Below are 18,193 nucleotides of genomic sequence, written 5' to 3' on the forward strand. Positions count from 1 at the left end.
TTAAGAGAATCTCTGTAGTCTTTTTAAAGAGCCAATATTTGGCTTGCTTGATCCTCTTGATTTTATCTTTATTCTCTATATCATTTACTTTTGCTCATATATATATAATTTTCTTTCTTTAGGTTTATTTTATTTTCCTTTTTCTAAATTAAGTTGAACACTTGGCTCATTACTTCTCAGCCTTTCTTCTTTTTTAATAAAAGTATTTAAGGCCGTACCTCTAATAACCACATTCCCTGATCTATTGCTTTCTTTTTCTTATTTAGTATATTTAAATTTCCAAGTATTTTTTAAATATCCATTTTTTATTTGATTGATGAGAAATGTATATTTTTGCTTTCTAACTGTGTGGTTTAAAAAATATCTTTTGGCTATTGATTTCTAAGTTAATTACATTGTAGTATAGAACAGAGTCTGTATAATATAGATTCCCTGAGACTAACTTTGTGAACTTATGGTCAATATTTGTAAATCACCATGTGAAATTGCAAAAAATATACATTCTGTAATTTGGAGGTGCAGGGTTTTATAAGTGACCATTAAATCAAGGTTATTATTGCATTATTCAAATTTATACTAATGTTTTGTCTGCTTGACTATCATTACTTGAGAGATGTACTAAATTCTCCTGCCATGAGAGTAGAACATTTTCCCTGTGGGTTCATCATTTTTTGGCTTTATATATTTTGAGCCTATTACAGTCAAGTCAATATATACAGTCAAGTCAATACATAGAGCAGTGGTTAGAGCATCGGCTTGTGGAATGAAGAGTTGTGGGTTCGATTCTAGTCAAGGGCATGTACCTCGGTTGCAGGCTCGATCTTTGGCCCCGGCCACAGCATGTGGGAGGAAACCTCTATCGATGTGTGTGTGTCTCTCTCTTTCTCTCCCCCTCCCTCCCACTCTCTCTAAAAATCAATGAAAAATATCCTCAGGTGGAGATTAACAACAACAAAAAACCCACAACAAAACACACACACACACACACACACACACACACACACACACACACACACCCCAAAAACAAAAAAACATAACTGTCTTATCTTCTTGGGGAGTTGATTATTTTTAAATTATGTGGTGATTCTGTTTATTCCTAATCATGGTTTTGGCACTAAAGGCTGTTTTACTGCTTCTAATATAATTACTCCAGCTTTATTAAGCTAGTATATATTTTGCCATCCTTTTACTTTAAAACTTTTTGTGCTTTATACGTGTCTGCTAAACAGAATATAATTGGGTGTTGTTTTGTTCATTGTCATTAATATGACTGAGTGTTTGGGCTTATTTCTTCCATCTTCCTTGATGCTATCTTGTCATCTTTTTTTCTAGGCTTTTTTATTGCTATTTAGAACTGAATTAGAATTTTTGTTTGATTATTTTTTTCTCCTTCTGTTTCCCCCAACTGATTTGGAAGTTACTCATTTTATTTCTCTTCTTTCAGTGATTATACTTAAAATGTAAATAGGCATTTCTAATACCTTAGCAAAGTCTAAATTTAACACCTTAACCTCCTTTTAAACAATATAAGGAGCCTAGAACACTTTACTTCTAGTCATTCAACTCCCAACTTAGAGCTATTTTAGCAACAAGATATCTTTCTTATACATCATAGCAGGAATGTTAAGTTTGATTATGGTTATGGCTGGTGAAGGTTAAGGTGGTGTTGACTGTTTACTTTTACAGTGTTTTTCTGCTTGCTCATTTTTGAATGCAATTTGCTAATTCTTTAAATATTTTACACATAGACATAGTATAGTCCATGTTTAATAATTAATGTAGTTGAAGTTCTTGGCCATTGGAATTGTATTGTTTTTGCTGACTCTCATTCTCAGTGACTCACTTCTTTGTGTTTTGGGTAATTTTAAGAATTATTATTATTATAAGCTCATAGTTTATTGAACTTAATCTGTCAGATGGGATCCCGATAGCCTAAACTGAGGCATGGTTTCTTTAGAGGATCTATACTTGGTCTGGCCGAGCTAGAGACTTGGCTTAGTGTGGGAACCTTAAGGTCAGCTCCTTACCTTCTTGTTAGTTCCAAGGCTTAGACACTAAGCAAGGGATATTTCCCCCCAAGACCACCCGGGTTTCTGTTTTTGTGCTTGCTTCTTTCCTGGCACATGTAAGTTTCAGCAATACCTTCTTCTTTCTTCTTCTTGGCCCTGGGAGATTTATCTCACTTACTCGAGAGCATTGCAATGTTTTTAAAAGGATGCTTGTAGTGAATGGGCTTTTTTAGGATCTCGTCCACCATTCTGCTGCTTTATGGCTCTTAGGAACTCCCTTCTGTATCTGCGGCTCAGGCAGCCATCTGGTTATGGGCTTTAAAATATTTTTCCAGGTAAAATCATTATGACAGTGCTTTTCAAACCTGAGGGTTGCAAAGTTCATTCTATGGATCATAGCAGCAGAGCTGTGGCAACCCATCCAGACGCCTTGCTTGCTTCCCCATCAGCTTTGGAGTCTTGTTATTCCTGGCCATTCTCGATGTGGTTGGAGTTCTTTCCTGACCACACTCCATTGCATTATGTGATGAAATAATGTTGCCTGAGCTTCAGGCAACCCTGTCCACCCTGTCTCCATACAGACCCCTCCAGGATCACAGAAGGATCTTGGTCCCCACGCCCCCTGCTCTGCTGGCCTTGGAGAGCACAGCAGCCAGGCAACTGTGATGGCAGGCAGGCCTCGGACTCACTGCCTTTCAGTACAGGTAGGGAACAAGTCGCTGTGGAAAGTTACCTGACAGATGTCCATCCCCTGAAATCTATCCCCAAACTATGGCACGCAGTCGGAGAGGCATGCCTTCGAACCTCAGTGTTTGCTTCTCTTGGCTAAACTGCGTTTACTGAATTGGTTTTTTGGGGTAATAGCATGGGTCTACATTGAGATCCTAATATGGACCAGGCATGGGAAATTCATGTATTATATATTTTTATGGAAACTAGTTTAAATGTCTTCTAGGGAGTATAGTTTTAAAAGGAATGTGAACAATTGAACAAATAACTAAATACAATATGAGAAATTGTTGACCATCCAGCTATGTTTTATAATGATATGAACATGAAAGGAAAGAGGATGTATGTTCATTGCAGTGCTATTTGGAAGCAGCCCATGTGCCTATCAGTAGATAAGTGGATACAAAAGCTGTGGTACATTTACTCAAGGGAGTACTACTCAGCCATGAAAAAGAAGGAACCTTACCTTTTTGCGACAGCATGGATGGACCTGGAGAGTATTATGCTAAATGAAATACGCCCATCAGAGAAAAACAAGTACCATATGATTTCACTCTAATGAATAAAATAAACTAACAAACAAAATAGAAAACAGACTTGCAGGTACAGAGCATAGACTGAGAGTGGTCAGAGGGAGAGAGGTTAGATGAAAGAGGTGAAGGTATGAAGGGGAAAAAAGAGAAAGGAAAGAAAGAAAAGAAAAAGTAGGACTTAACTTTTTTGAATACCTATTACCTACCAGGCAATTCTTTTAGGTGCTTTACTAATATTATTTCATTTAGTCTTTTCTTTATACCAACCCTACAAGGTTGGTATCATTAGTCCATTTTACAGATAAGAAAGTTTCACAAAGAGGTAATTGTCATATGATGATCACTTTGGGATCCAAACTCAGGAGTGTCCTACTTTAATTGAATCATAGAGTTGTGGCAAACCAACCCAAATTCCTTTCTTCTTTAGCCATCTACTTTGGAATCTTATTATTCCTTGCCACTCTCTATGAACGGCATCAGGATTCAAACACAGGAGCAACTGACTCTAGTATTTCTGTTCTTTTCAGGACACTTCACCCTTACATTACCCAAGAAATTATTATTCTTTCTGTTCCTCAGCCACAGTCAAGAAAAAAACCACAGAGTATACGCCAAACTACTTCCCTCTTCCTGGCTAGGTTTTCATTCCATTTTCTCATCATAATGTGTGTGCCTACTGCCACCTGCTGGCAGCCTGGCAATCCTGATGTTCCTTTGCAAACCCCTCTATATGATGGAAAAGTCATCTGACAAAAAAAAAAAAAAAAGGAAAAGAAAAAAGGGCAAGAAGCTCAATGCAGACAACCAGCTGGTAAGCCTTCCCAGAAGCTGGTAAGCTTAAAAGGGAGGACTAATTCCCATCCACCTCTCTTGGGGATATATCCTTTCTTCTTCCAAGTCACTGGCGGTTTTCACCAGATTTCACCTGTCCCTAGGCACCGAAAGAAAGAACAAATTCTGTCATCCAGACCATCTAAATGTGAATGATGGTCTCTTGCTAAATTGGGGTAGTCCATGACCCCAGCGCATAACACTGACCACTGTGCTGACAACCAACAAGCCCGTAGGTAGCAGGGCCTTGATTAAGAAGAACCTGAGTGGCTGGCAAAGCTGAGGTTGGCCTCCTTACAGAAGGTGGGGCCTAGGGCAGTCAGGACATGAGTGTCCTGGTCCTTTACTCTGGGCAGCCAGGACCACCAGGGGAATCCATCCCCTTTGTCAAGGACACCCATCTATAACACATGCGCACACACACATGCACACGCACACGCGCACACACACGCACACACACACACGCACACACATTCTACAGAACATAATGACTTGTGTTCTGGGTGGATTCTTAGATTTTTGTTTCTCGTTGTTTTCCCCTCCTTGACAAAGAGGGGAAAACCCCTTCCCGGGGGTGGGGAAGCGTATTTCTGACTGTTGGGGAAAAGAGAAAGCAGGAATTGTTGCAGGACAATTAGGAGCTCATCAAAGCCTCATTTTGCTCTTCAGTCACCATTGCCCTCCATCCTGCACCCCCGCATGTTCCTCTAATTCAATGCCTGACTAATGAATAACTCCTAGGAACAAAAGACCCTTTCAGGCGGGAGCACATAATCATTAGAGGAGACTTGCGTAACTGTCGCAGACTACTCATGTTTTCAGGCCTGTCTCTAAATTTGGTTATTCACAACCTTTATAGCTCAATATTATTGCCTAACTGTGATCATTTTCTAATTATCCTAATAATACCTATTAAATAATTCCCATTACATTACTTGAACCAGACCAACACAGGCCAGCTCAAATACAACTTAACCTAATAAGCATCGGCCATTCATTAAGCACCAGGGCAATCTCTTAAAGGGGCTGAATAGAATATTAAACTGTAAAGAAACATTATTATTGCACAAATGTTATTATAAGTTAAGGGTGTATTAATTTTGATGCCTGGTCTGCAAATCTCCCATATGGCTTCCTGTGGGGCTGCGCTCCCTGCCTTGACTCTTTTAGTCTTTAGCTCCTGGTTGGTTTGCATCTGTCACCCACACAAAGACAATCAAGGAGGAAAAGGCCCATAAACTGAACAGGGGGATTAAATTACCAAAGATATCAAGAGAAGGAATGGAATCATCTTCTGGCCAGGTTAGCATACCTTGGACAACACCACAAGCATCAGGGTTTCTTTAGCTGATAACTCAAAACGGGGAGATGTTCACAAGTGTGAAAATATTGGTTTCTAGAATATAAATCTCAAGCAGTGACGAATAGAGAGAGAGTGAGTTCTTTAAAAGTGTATGTATGTGGATATCAATATTTTGTAAAGTACTGTCAAGTAGCATGTATTGCCCACACTCTGGGAGACACTTTGCCCACCAAGGCCCTTAATTCTCAAAACGACCTGGTAATGTGGAGACTATTGGCTCCATTTTTCAGATAAGCAATATGGGACCAGAGGGGTTAAGTGATTTTCCTAGGACTACACAGCCTAAATGCAATGGAACAGAATTTGAACCCTGTGCTCTCTGATGCCTATAATTCTCCCTGCCCCCCCCCCCCCCCCCCCCACGCCACAGTGCCTCCCCAGCAAACGGAAGCATGCCCTAGCTTTGCTGGTTTATCCCGTTCATTTCTAAGGCTCTCACTGAAATCAGTGGATTCCTAAAGAAAAGCACCAGACGGGCAGTGACTCTCACTCCAAGCAGCAGGAAATGGGTATCATTTTAGTAATGAAACCTACTTCTGATGAGTGGATTTGGGTTTTCTTTACAAGGACATGCATAGGGTGTTTTAGTAAGAATAAGAACAAATATTTATTAATAAATTATGCCATCCATCCCATAGTCAGGCCCTATGCTAGGGCTTCCACATTAATTGTTTTAGCCGATCCTCACCACAAATCCAAGAAACAGATAAAAGTATCACTCTTACTTTACAAATAAGGAAACTGAGGCACAGAGGGGTTAAACTCTGACTCCAGCGTTTCCCTGTTAACCAAAGACATGTGAGCCATACAGCTAATACTAAAGCTGGAACCCAGGGCCCCTCACTTGGATGGGGGAGCAGCCCTCACAATTTTGCGGGCATGACTTTGTATGAGCTTCAGGCCTCACAAAATCTGGGTCTGCCCTTGCTAGTATCATCACTCTCAAATAACTGAAGTTTTAAGAGAATTGAAACCCTAACCTTTCACTCTGTTGTTTAACCAGTAACACATTTTCATGGTTACACAGAGAGAGATGTGTTTCCAGCATTTGGTTTTTCACACTTTATATCCAAAATATAAAAGGCTAAAGACATCATGTCACAAAGCTAGAGAGACAATACTTCCCACAAACCCTAAGGGCCCCCTCAATTCACTACCCACACAGATGCTGGGTGGTTTTGAAAAACAAGTGGATTTCTTTAAGTCATCCCTCACCCCAGAACCCTTCCCGGCCCCTCTTTCGTTAAGGCATTTCACGTCTTTGCACATCTGGCCTTTGCAGGTGCTGCTCCCTCTGCCAGAACAGTCTCCTCGCCTCACTGGTTAACTCCTTCCTCCTCTGGTTCTCATCTTGACAGGCCACCCCTCCCGGGAAGCCTAGCCTGACCATCCCTCTCCCAGGATCAGTTAGGAACCTCTTGCTCCTGTGCCCATGCACCCTGATGCTTGTCCCTACCACAGCACTGGTCCTCCTGTATTGTGGTTTATTTCTCTACAGGTCTGTGTCCTTCAGTGGACTGTAAAGCTCTCAAAGGCAGAAACTGTGTCATAGTCATCATTATAGACCCACTGTCCTCATGTCCAGCAATAACAGGGCTTCACCAGATGAATTCTGTTCGGATCTGAGAGTGTGAAGCTATCGGTAGAATAGCTACCATTTAGTGCTTTACCTGTGCCAGGCAGTGTGCTAATTTTTATATATACATACATACACATTTACATATATATGTAAATGTGTATGTATATGTGTGTATAAATGTAAATGTATGTGTCTATACATATATAAATGTATATATACACATATATACAGAGAGATATTTATACATATCCATATACATGAATATATGTAAAATTTCTTCTTTAATGTTTACATCAGCTCTATAAGGTTGGAAACCACTATTATCTCCATTTTAGAGGAGAGATTTAAATTGTAAAAATTTAAAATGTGGCTGGTCTAAGGTCATACAGTGAGTAAAGGGAGAAACCAGGATTTTTACTAAAGTCCAGGCTTTGAATCACTACCAACATTGCTTGAATGCCCAAACTGTTCTCCCAAATCTATGCTAATCCCTGAATTGCAAAGAACATTCACAGTAGCAGATAACTGGGCAGAGCAGAAACCCAGGGACAAGGCCCACAGGCCTACCAGTGCTCCTAGGAATTTCCAACGGTCAGGTTGACAATGAAAGTGTGAAGCAGCTGTAGATTTCGCATTGTGTCGATATTGGCAGATCCAGAGGATGACAAGTTTCCCTGTTTTGCCCAGACGGTGAGGCCAGCACTGTTCTCAGACCACAGCCACGATGGGGCTGCTGCTGTGGATCTGATGGGATGCCTACCTGCTTCTCCTCTCAGTGCCTTCTCCAGCCTCACGCCCTGGATCTCGGAGGCCCTCTGCCGCTCCTCCACCTCCTCCAGCTGCCTCTGGATGGCCTGCAATGCCAGGGGTTTATGTCACAGGGGACCCTCGCACAGAGTCACAAGAGGGGCCAATCCTGCCACTGCCTTTCCAAGAGGAAGAAGCCCTTCCCCATGCGGTGTCACCTCCTTGATTAACTGCGTCAGGACCTCCGAATTCACAAACAACTAGAACGTGACATTTCCCTTCTGTAGCATGGAGACATAAAGCGAGGAGTCTGTGTGTCAGCTCACTTTGCCTCCAAGTAGATGCTAAAATAGTCCCCCTTGACCAGCTAATCACACAGACGAGCGCTCAGGCAGAGGCTGCTGGGCCAGGTGGGCAGTCCTCCCGGCTCCTGGACTCCTTGGAGCCTCAGCCTCTGACTATGGTCACGAAGAACCACAACTCTGAGTAAGACAGGAGCTCTGGGGGCAAACACAGAGCACGCTCACAGTCCACTTTCCCGAGAAGAACCGGCAGGTCCCTCCAAGGAATTGATCTGGAGCAGGAGACCCGGGCCAACTCCTGGGTATGGGAGTTCCTTTCTCAGCTACAGACTGTACCTACTCCTTCACTGCCCCGTGGGGCCGGGCCTATGCCCGGGGCCTTTTACTGTGGAAGTGTATGGTAGCTTTGTTACCAGCAGGTTATTGAGACACCAGATGTTTATCCTGCTAAGGCAGTGGTTGGCAAACTGCGGCTCGAGAGCCACATGCGGCTCTTTGGCCCCTTGAGTGTGGCTCTTCCACAAAATACCAACTTCTGTGCATGGGCCACGAAGTTTTAATCGCACTGTACATGCGCGCCCGCACGTGGTATTTTGTGGAAGAGCCACACTCAAGGGGCCAAAGAGCCGCATGTGGCTCGCGAGCCGCAGTTTGCTGGCCACTGTTAAGGGACAACATTGGCTTAGACTCAGCATTGGCACCTTGAAAGATTTGGGGTCATGAGTGGGTTTGCATTTTCATGTTTACTTTCCCTACTAGGTCTTTCTCTCCTGTGTATTATTAGGAAGGAAAATGAGGGGAGAGCCTGTCCTATGTCCATTTTGCTCATCCCTTCGTTTTCTCTGTTTTCAGATACCATGCTGCCAAAGGCACAGCTCCTGGTAGAACAGATTTGGCTCCTGGAAGACCAGGTATGTTTAAGGACCCAGCAGCTGTTGGGGCAGGTAGTATGTGTGTGTTCTTTCTCCTGTATCTCACTCCAACATTGTCTCACCCCCTTTCCTCCTTAACTCTGAGTCTTTCTAAGTCTCCCCTAGATTTAGGGGTACAATTTCCAAAGCACCTCCAATCCCCTGAAGAGGCCTGAGCAGCCACCTGGCTCCTCTTGTGCCAACGAAGAGTATTTAAGCCCCAAACATAAAATCTGAAATAGATGGGAATTATATCTTAAACAACTTGTAATTTCATGCCCCCTTCCTCTCTGTCTCTCTTTTAAAGATAATTATATCTTTATAAATCGGTCTCTTGCTGGCATGGTGTAGAATTGCAAAAGGAAAGAAAACATTTAAATAACTTTATTACTGATTACTTTGTGATTATGGCTATGTGCTTATTATGGAGTAAGTGGAGGCCCCCTCACCCCCATTCATACGTTGAAGTTCTAACTCCCAAAGTGACTATATTTGGAGACAGGGCCTTAAAGGAGATAAATGAGATTAAAAGAAGTCAAGAAGGTGGGGCCCTAATCTGATGGATCTGGCATCCTTATCAGAAGAAGAGATACCAGAGATTGATCTCTTTCTCTACATGTGCACAGAAAATAAAGGCCATGTGAGGCTACAGCAAGGCAGCTGTCTACAAGCCAGGAAGAGAGTCCTCACCAGAAAGCCACCCTGAAGGCACCTTGAGCTTGGATTTCCAGCCTTGAGAACTGTGTGAGATGAATTTCTGTTGTTTAAGCCACCCACTCTGGCTAATATAGTGGTCATTCTTTGGACACTAAGGATGAAAATCTCAAAGATTAAAAAGGAAAGCAAATTAAGACTCTAAGGGCCATTGTAATTCTTCTACTATTGCCACCTATTGCCTGGAGTGAAACTATAAGGGGAAACTGCTGAGCTTGCCAGTCCATATCATAAAGACGTATCTTGTTCTCAGAAGGGAAAGTTGGTATGTTTCAAAGAAACCTGTTTTAGAAGCTGAGAGTGGACAGAAGAAGCTGATGGGAATTTTCCCTGTCCATCGGGTGACAGGGGCAGCTCTCAAGTCAAGAGTAAAAGAGGTTGGACTAAATGATCTCCTTCTTGTAAGACACAACTTCCAGGACTACATGGCCAGATAAAGGGAATAACTGGAGAGAGGAATGTAAGGGTACAATGGATTAATATGAGAGGCCATTCGAAGTCCTTTTGTCCTAAAACCTAACTGTTCTTGAAGGCTAGCTTTGAGGGCCTCAGGGAGAGGGAGGATGCCTTGCCTGTCTGCTTCATTTTGCCGCTCTGTGACAGAGATGGGCAGGTCGATTTGGGAAGAAATGTTTGCAGTGGGCCGGGAAGCCTATATCAGAATGCTGGGTGCTTATGTTGTTCAACTGATTTTGCAACAGAGACAGCTCCTAATAGCTGTCAGTTCAGCAGAGACACTGGCAGCAAATTGAGGGAAGGTGTATCCACACAGACTGCTATGTGGCAGTCAAGGCCCCGGCCATGTGTTGGCTGTCATTTCAGGCTCCCTTTGCTGGAAATGTGTCTGCAGATGGAAAGGCTGCTGGGGGTGGGCCAGGTTAACACCAGGGCTCTCCAGGCCCCAGAGTCCCACAAGGGTTTGAGCCAGAGCCTTTAGAAGGGCCAGGAACCTGGTCGCTCTGAGAAGAGGAACTGACCTTTCTCCAGCCCACCTCCCCACTGCAATCCTGACTTCCGAGGGCTTTCCGATTCCCAGGGTCCCAGGCCCACTCACTCATATCAAGTTTTCCTGACCTGAGCTTTATGAAGTCTTTTTAATTCTTCTTGCTTAACCAGTTGTTTTGTTGCTTTCTCCAACTTCCTTCTTCTTCTAAGTGTCTTCCTCTCCTATAAAAACCAACAGAGAAGAAAAAATATATGTTTGAGAAAATGGGTTGAAACTGACAAAACACTGTCATAGGCTTCTGCCCCCTGCAACCAAACCACCGATTAGCTTCTAGAACAGTGATGTCCAAGAACCTCTGCACTGGTGGGAATGCTCTGTATCTGTGCTGCCTAAATCTGGAAGCCACCAGCCACATGTGGCTTTTGGATGCCTGAAATGAGGCTATGGGATTAAGAAATTGAATTTTGAATTTTATTTCATTTTAATGATTTATATGTAAATATAAATAGCCACATGTGGCTAGTAGGTGCTGGGTTGGGAAATGTGTGTGTGTGTGTGTGTGTGTGTGTGTGTGTGTGTGTGTGTATTTGGGAGTGGCTTTATAGAGCACTGACTTGGTTCAGTTGAAGGAAGAAATCATACAAGAATTACACTCTCTATAGGCACTACCATAAGGCCCAGGGATGATGAGTCTGGGACACACACACACACACACACACTCACTCACACACAAAGTATACTACCTGAAAACCAGTTAACAACTTTAAATAGTCCTCAGGTTGGGTCTACATTGCCCAATTAAACCCGGGAATAGAGGAGCATATCTAAATGAAATGAAAAGTTTTCTTGGCTGGAGAGAGGCATAAGATTGCTTCTCTTCCCTACTTCATTTAGCTACACAAACGCATCATGAATGTCACTGGGTTCTTTGTGTGCCTGGGCTTGAAAAATACAGAACATTCAAAACTGATGCATTTTAATTAGATGTCTGGCTCGTGATGGTGCCATTTCCAGGTTTCAGACAGCAGAGGAAGGGGAAGTAGTGGTGTGGCCAGCTCCACACATGGAAAGTTCAGGAGACATTCTGGTTGGAGAAACAGCAGAGGATGATGGGGGGCCTTGTGCCGGGGAGCCTGCAGAGCTGGCATTAGTTCCTGACGAGCTGTGTGAGTGTAGCATGTCATACACTCTGCATGTCAGCATCCTCTTCAGTGATAAGAACAATTTAATACCTACCTTGTAGGGGTGTAATAAGGAATAAATGAGATAAGGCAGGTCAAGCCCTTTGCAGAATACTTGAAAAGATATAGTATAGAAATTCAGTACATACTATGATTTGTTTTATTATTAGCATATTATTATATTATACATTAGCATGATTATAATGTTTTACTAAATATGATTTTTCAGCTATTATATGTGTATATGCATGTTGGAAGGAAACTTTGGCTCTGAGAACTCAAACTTATTCCTTATCATATAATCTCTATTTCTAGGGGGTAACTTCCTGATTGACTGTCAATCTCTCTGAACAGAGGTTCTGGGACATTGGGGTGGGGGAACCCCTCTGTTAGGCAGCCAGGACCTTACTGAAAAGGCTGGGGAGGAGATCACTGGTAATTGTTATCCAGAGACTTTCCCACTCATTCTATGCAGAGTTGGTGCATTTACTCAACAAACATCTCTTGAGCTTACAACCTACTAACCTACATAACAAATCCCACCATTGATTGAGTGTTATGTGCAAGACACTGTACTAATTACTTCACATGTATCATCTTAATTATCCCTCAAATGAGACTTATTCTATAGATTAAAAAAAATCAAAACTCAGAGACGTTAAATAACTTGCCCAAGATGACACACAATTAGTAATTGGTAGAGCCAGGAGGCAAGCCCGGGTCACCTGAGTCCAGCATCCATATTTTCATATAGTCTGTTCTGCCTTTCCTGTGCCAAATACTGTGTAGGCACATCAAGGACTCCTGCTTTGTAGAAATGGCAGTCTTCTTCTGAATTAAGGCCATTTCATACAATTTCAAGGAAAGAAGCTTCGGCAGCATCACACCGTCTTAGCCCTTCCCAGCAGCAGAGCTGCCAAACCCCAGGGCTTTACCAAGAATCTGCAAAGTATAACCTAGAAGAGGAAAGGAGGTCCTTTACTGCTATTTATGAAAAAATATTGACATAGAAATGAGGATGATTCGTTAACACCCGGGGAATCTCATGATAAGCCAGGCACAGTTCTTACAGCCTCGGTGATGGTGATGAGGATGCAGAGAGGAAAAGGAAGAGACTAAGAGCTAAAGAAGAAGAAGATAAAGGACAGAGAAAGGAGAACTCTGGCGGGACGAGGACAGCTGCCGGTCCCAGTCTCTGGGATCCAGGCATTGGTTTCAGGGCAGAGCAAAGGGAGGAGGTGGAGTGTGCATATCCTGTCTCCAGTTTCCTAGGCAAAGCTTCATTTGAGCTGATGGACTCTGTGCCACATATCCGGGGACACACCTGTATGGGACAGAAGACATAAAACACCAGAGGGGGGTGCCTGGCCAGTGTGGCTCAATGACTGAGTGTCGACCTATGCACCAGGAGGTCACAGTTCAATTCCTGGTCAGGGTACATGCCTGGGCTGTGGGCTCAATCCCCAGTAGAAGGTGTGCAAGAGGCAGCTGATCAATAATTCTCATCATTGATGTTTCTATCTCTCTCTCCCTCTCCCTTCTACTCTGAAATCAATAAAAATATATTGGCGGGGGGGGGGGGGGCGGGGGGGAGCGGGGGGGGGGAGGGGGAGGGAGACAGAGGGGGAGGACTTCTCTTGTTCCTTCACTGTGAGCCCTTGGGGAGTCCTTGGCCAGCTTTCCTTCCTGTAAGAGCAGCCACATCAGAAGCAGGTGAAGCAGGCAGGTGAGGACTGGCACTGTTCTGGGGCAGCAGGAGGACCAGCAGCTACCTGCAAGGCTTGCCCTACATATCATGGTCTCGCTATTTTGATGTGTTGGGCCCACTCCATTCTTTTCTCCAACGTAAGAGTGTCAGGATGGCTGACACTGCGGCCTCTGCCTCATTTGAATACAGAAGTACACTCTGGATCACTCAAAAAGAGGAAAAGGAAACCCCAGAAAGCAACACACACATAGAATTCATTTGTGTTGAGTAACAAACTAATCAGAGATGCTCCAAGTTGCAAAATTAAGAGTCCATACATATTCTCTCTCTCTCTCTCTCTCTCTCTCTCTCTCTCTCTCTCTCTCTCTCTCTCATCTCTCACACTATGCCATGTCCCAGCCCCCTCCTGACTTGCTCCAGCCGAGGCCTTGTGGAGCTGGATCCCCTGAGTGACTTGAGATGATGCCAAAGTGCCTAGTGCCAGATATGGAAAAGTTGAGTCTAAATAAATAAATCTGGTTCTCTCCCTTTCTCCTCAGATCCTCTCTCTCCCAAAAGTAAACATGAACAGAGCATTGCACTGCGCCTGTGAAACTGCTCTGGCCCCGTGGATGGCAACAACAGCGAGCCGTGGTCCTGGGGTGCGTGGGTCTGTGGGGTGACATATGGGGCATTTGGGGAGACAGAACAGTGTTTGTACTTTTTAAGTCTGTGGGGATGGGAGGTGTTTAAAAGTGTTCTCTAGGAATATTAACGTTCATTAAGCAAGGAGGACTGCCATCTCCCCAGCCGGCCAGCGACTGGTCCCTTCCACAGCGGGGGCCCTCAGAGCATCCATACTTACCTGCAACCGCGTGGTTCCTTTCTTTCCACATGTCTAATTGGAATAAACATAACACTTCCTACGCAGTCTGCCTCGGGTGCTGCTTAAATGAAGCTGTGCTCCCCGGGCCCCCCCCCCCCCCTTCCCCCGGGAAATACGCATCCTCTTGCTGTAATTTTTCCAATAGTTAGTTTCTGGGACCACAAATTAAACCCACTTTTAAGAGCTGTAGTCACCAAATGGTTTCAAGGAAATACGTCTGTTTTCTTTCCCCTCCCCAGTTTTACATCTCTGAGAAAGGCAAGCCTATAAAAGTCAACAACAGAAAATAGAGATGATTCTTGGGGTACCCCAGGTAGAAAGAGCCGTGTGCTGTCAGATGCAAGGAAATGTGATCCTTCTAATGAACCCGCTGCAGCTGGAGCCCACATTGGGCCTGACGTCTGCAGGGTAAACAGCCCCCCCAGCCAAGGCCCCCTTTGGTTTGCCAAGTGTGGTTACCTTTGACCGCAAGGAAAGCTGGGGATCAAATTCCTCATCTGCCGAGGAGGAGGTGGCAGAAGAGGCAGCCCCTGTCACCTGCGCCCTGATGGGGACGTGCTTGGGACCTGAAAGGAGAACACAAGAACTCACTGAACTCCCAGCTTCTCTTCTTACTTCGTGACCCAAAGATGCCTCCCCCCCCTCCCCTCTGCCCCGCTTCCCTCCCTCCCTGCCCTCCCCTCACTGCACCTGCCATGAGCAGGCGGAGGCAGTACCTAAGGGCAACTGAAAAGTTGGCCCTCCACGTTAATTACACTTCTGGGTCCCTGCCAAGAGCTTTGCAGCTCTTTCTTCGCGTCGAAAATAAAGGTATTATGCAGAAATCAATTAATTCCTTAAGCACCATTTATACCGTGGGTTGCCTGAATGCGTTCAGAGATGAAATCTATTATTAAAATACTCGCCCGAAGTTAGCTGAGTTACCTAAATGCTTGTGTGTAAGGTTTGTTCTGCGGAGTAATTGCATGCAACGAAAGTCAGAGCCAGCCCTTAAACAAATCGCCTTTCTGCGGCTCACAGCATCTGGTACCCATTTTTACTACATGACATCTGCTCAGTGTAAAAGAGCTGGCGTCAGAATGTCTGGTCACAGAAAAAAAAAATCCCAAATGTAATCAGAAGCAAAAGGACTCTAAGCCGAAGGTTTTATCACATAGTCTCATGCAACATAAATATTTCATTAATTATGGCTAAACAAATGCCACTTCTATTTTCCTAACGTGCAGATATTATCACATCACTGAAGTGATGATTCAAATGCCAGGAAAGGCCTTGTAAGATAGGTAGGGCTCAGCAACGCAGGGCCCACGGGAGAGCCGAAGTCGGGGAGGGGCGGGGGAGCAGTATGGCCAACTCCGAGCAAAAGGTAGATGGTTAGAGGCAGCCAATGCCCGTGTCCACCAGAGTCTCTTTGGGACCTGGCTGGGAACCATGTGCGATCAAGTCTTCCAGGTGCCACGGGAGGCGTTTATTCTTCTCAGCAAGAACATCTGCCCCTCCACATCCACCGGAAGCAGAGTTCATGATTAATATCTGGATGGACGCACTCTGGACACTGAATAGCAGGACCCGCTAGGACTCCGTGATAGGAAATGTACTAATTTTTACTCTGCCGTGGCAGCTTCCATCTGAATGGAAATACGGGCTGGGCAGAAAGGAAGGTGGAGAGGCAAACCCAAGCCGACTAAACATTCCCTCCAAACTGCCTTTTCCTCTCCATAATGTTCAACTATCTACCCCAGCGGGAGCGGCCAAGTTTTAAAAAATAAAAATAAGTTTATCCTCCAGGAGCACATTTACATATGCTGTTATTCAAAGCAAAATAGTGCAGGACATGTATATAATAACACAGCCTCTCTGGGGAGGGAGTTAACTGCTCTCCACTTTCATTGGCCAGCTGGGAAAGCTCAGGTGAAGATGACTCGGGGAGCAGCGCAACAATGGGAGGAGGCAGTGGCAGTGGTGAGCTGAGACTGTTCCCCAGCCGCAGCCATAAATCACCCCTGGGTAATTCGGTCTGAGCGCCTGCACCTGAGGAATTCTTTCACCTCCCTGCATGCTGGGTGATCGGGATTTTCTAACTTGCAGATTTGAATTACAAGGTTAAAAATGATCAACGTGAAGAGTCTAACACAGTGCCTGGTTCACTGGAGGCACTTCGGTAAATGTTATTGGCATCGGCAATAGCTGATGCTTCACCATTCATTGATCGAAATGAACAATACTGCAACATTAGTAAAACTGCCCGATTCGCCTTCACTTAGTTGAAAATGTATAGTAACCTAAGGATGCAACGTTTTTTAACTCTTAAAAACAAATTTAATATTCCCATTGAATTTCATTTTGAAATCGAGGAGGAAATGTTCCCAAACAGAATGCATTTCTTAAACTTCTGGCAAAGTTACATCAAGTTATACAGGTGCCTCTGCATCGCTTCCCCTTTATGCTCTTCCTTCATAGAACCATCATTCTAGGCATTCACTTGTCATTTGCAGAGTTTCACTCTGGCTATAACGGGGCAACTCATTCCGGGATTGATCCCCCACCATGAAGCTCTAGAAGTCAAAGTATATGAAGCAGCTGTTTCCAGGTGCTGGACAGTGGGACGTGCAGAACTGTGATACAGGTGAGAACAGAAGCAAATGAGTTAAGCTCTAGATCACAAATGCTTCCTCTGCCCTGGGGCACTTTTTTTTCCAGATCACAGCGCAGATAGGAAAAACCTTAGCCAAGCACAGGTGATTCATTGGGTTGAAAAGACGGAGATGAGCGTTTGAGAGGGCTGGGCAGCTGGAATGTGTGAGGGAGAGTCCTGGAGAGGCGGGAGCTGTGCAGAAAAAGAGCTTCAGGGATAAGCACAGAGGGCCCTTTAGTGTATTGCTGAATACGTAGATGCACAGAGAGAAACTGCATGAGGCTGGGCAAAAAGCCGCTGGGGAGTTACAGGCTAAATAATATCGAAAGCTTTTGCAGGACTGGGAAATGTTCACGTCCCCCCACCCCCAGCCAGGGCCATTAGTAAAGGTTATTACAGACTCACCCGAAGACGCTTCAAAACAAGCCTTGGGAGAAATAAATTGATATGCAAGTACTTTACTGGCTTTCCATACATTCTTTACTGCCTACTTAATATTCTTCAAATGAAGAAACAAAACCTAGACTCTCTGTGCACTGTAATAGTCACAAAATCTAGCAGCCTAATCCTAACCCTCACCCAAACCCTCGCCCATCCTCATGCTTACAGGGTGTGGCACCCCATTCCACAGGGACCCTTCCTGACTGCACCCTCTGTAATTCTTCATCAGGCTGTTCATTGGTAGCCTATACTATATACTTTATAATAAACTGGTAAGGGTAAGTGTTGTGTTTTTTTTTTTAAATATTTTTATTGATTTTTTACAGAGAGGAAGGGAGAGGGATAAAGAGTTAGAAACATCGATGAGAGAGAAACATCAACCAGCTGCCTCCTGCACACCTCCTACTGGGGATGTGCCCGCAACCAAGGTATATGCCCTTGACCGGAATTGAACCTGGGACCCTTCAGTCCACAGGTCGACGCTCTATCCACAGAGCCAAACCGGTTTTGGCAAGTGTTGTTTTTTAAAAATATATTTTTATTGATTTCAGAGAGGAAGGGAGAGGGAGAGATGAGATAGAAACATCAATGATGAGATGAGAGAGAATCATTGATTGGCTGCCTCTTGCAAGCCCCCTATTGGGAATCGAGCCCACAAGCCAGACATGTGCCCTTGACCAGAATCAAACATGGGACTCT

At 44.2% G+C, this 18,193-nt stretch overlaps 1 protein-coding gene and 1 long non-coding RNA gene across 10 annotated transcripts in view; one reads left to right on the forward strand and one right to left on the reverse strand.

The window, feature by feature from the left end:
- Nucleotides 1-18,193, forward strand: part of LOC139017202 (uncharacterized) — a 425,767-nt gene that overhangs the window by 267,241 nt on the left and 140,333 nt on the right. The window lies entirely within an intron of this gene.
- MICAL2 (microtubule associated monooxygenase, calponin and LIM domain containing 2) overlaps nucleotides 1-18,193 on the reverse strand; it is a 207,781-nt gene that overhangs the window by 16,472 nt on the left and 173,116 nt on the right. For all 9 annotated transcript variants that reach the window (XM_070425266.1, XM_070425263.1, XM_070425264.1 and 6 more), the window contains 3 exons: nucleotides 14,878-14,984; nucleotides 10,793-10,885; nucleotides 7,805-7,898 (listed from right to left, as the gene is read on the reverse strand). In XM_070425266.1, the coding sequence (XP_070281367.1) occupies nucleotides 7,805-7,898; nucleotides 10,793-10,885; nucleotides 14,878-14,984 (294 nt within the window). The remainder of the gene's footprint in view (nucleotides 1-7,804; nucleotides 7,899-10,792; nucleotides 10,886-14,877; nucleotides 14,985-18,193) is intronic.

The sequence above is a fragment of the Myotis yumanensis genome, unplaced genomic scaffold, assembly GCF_028538775.1.
Source record: "Myotis yumanensis isolate MYYU_CA2020_CCGP unplaced genomic scaffold, mMyoYum1.0.hap1 SCAF_10, whole genome shotgun sequence".
In the NCBI taxonomy this organism is placed as follows: Eukaryota; Metazoa; Chordata; class Mammalia; order Chiroptera; family Vespertilionidae; genus Myotis; species Myotis yumanensis.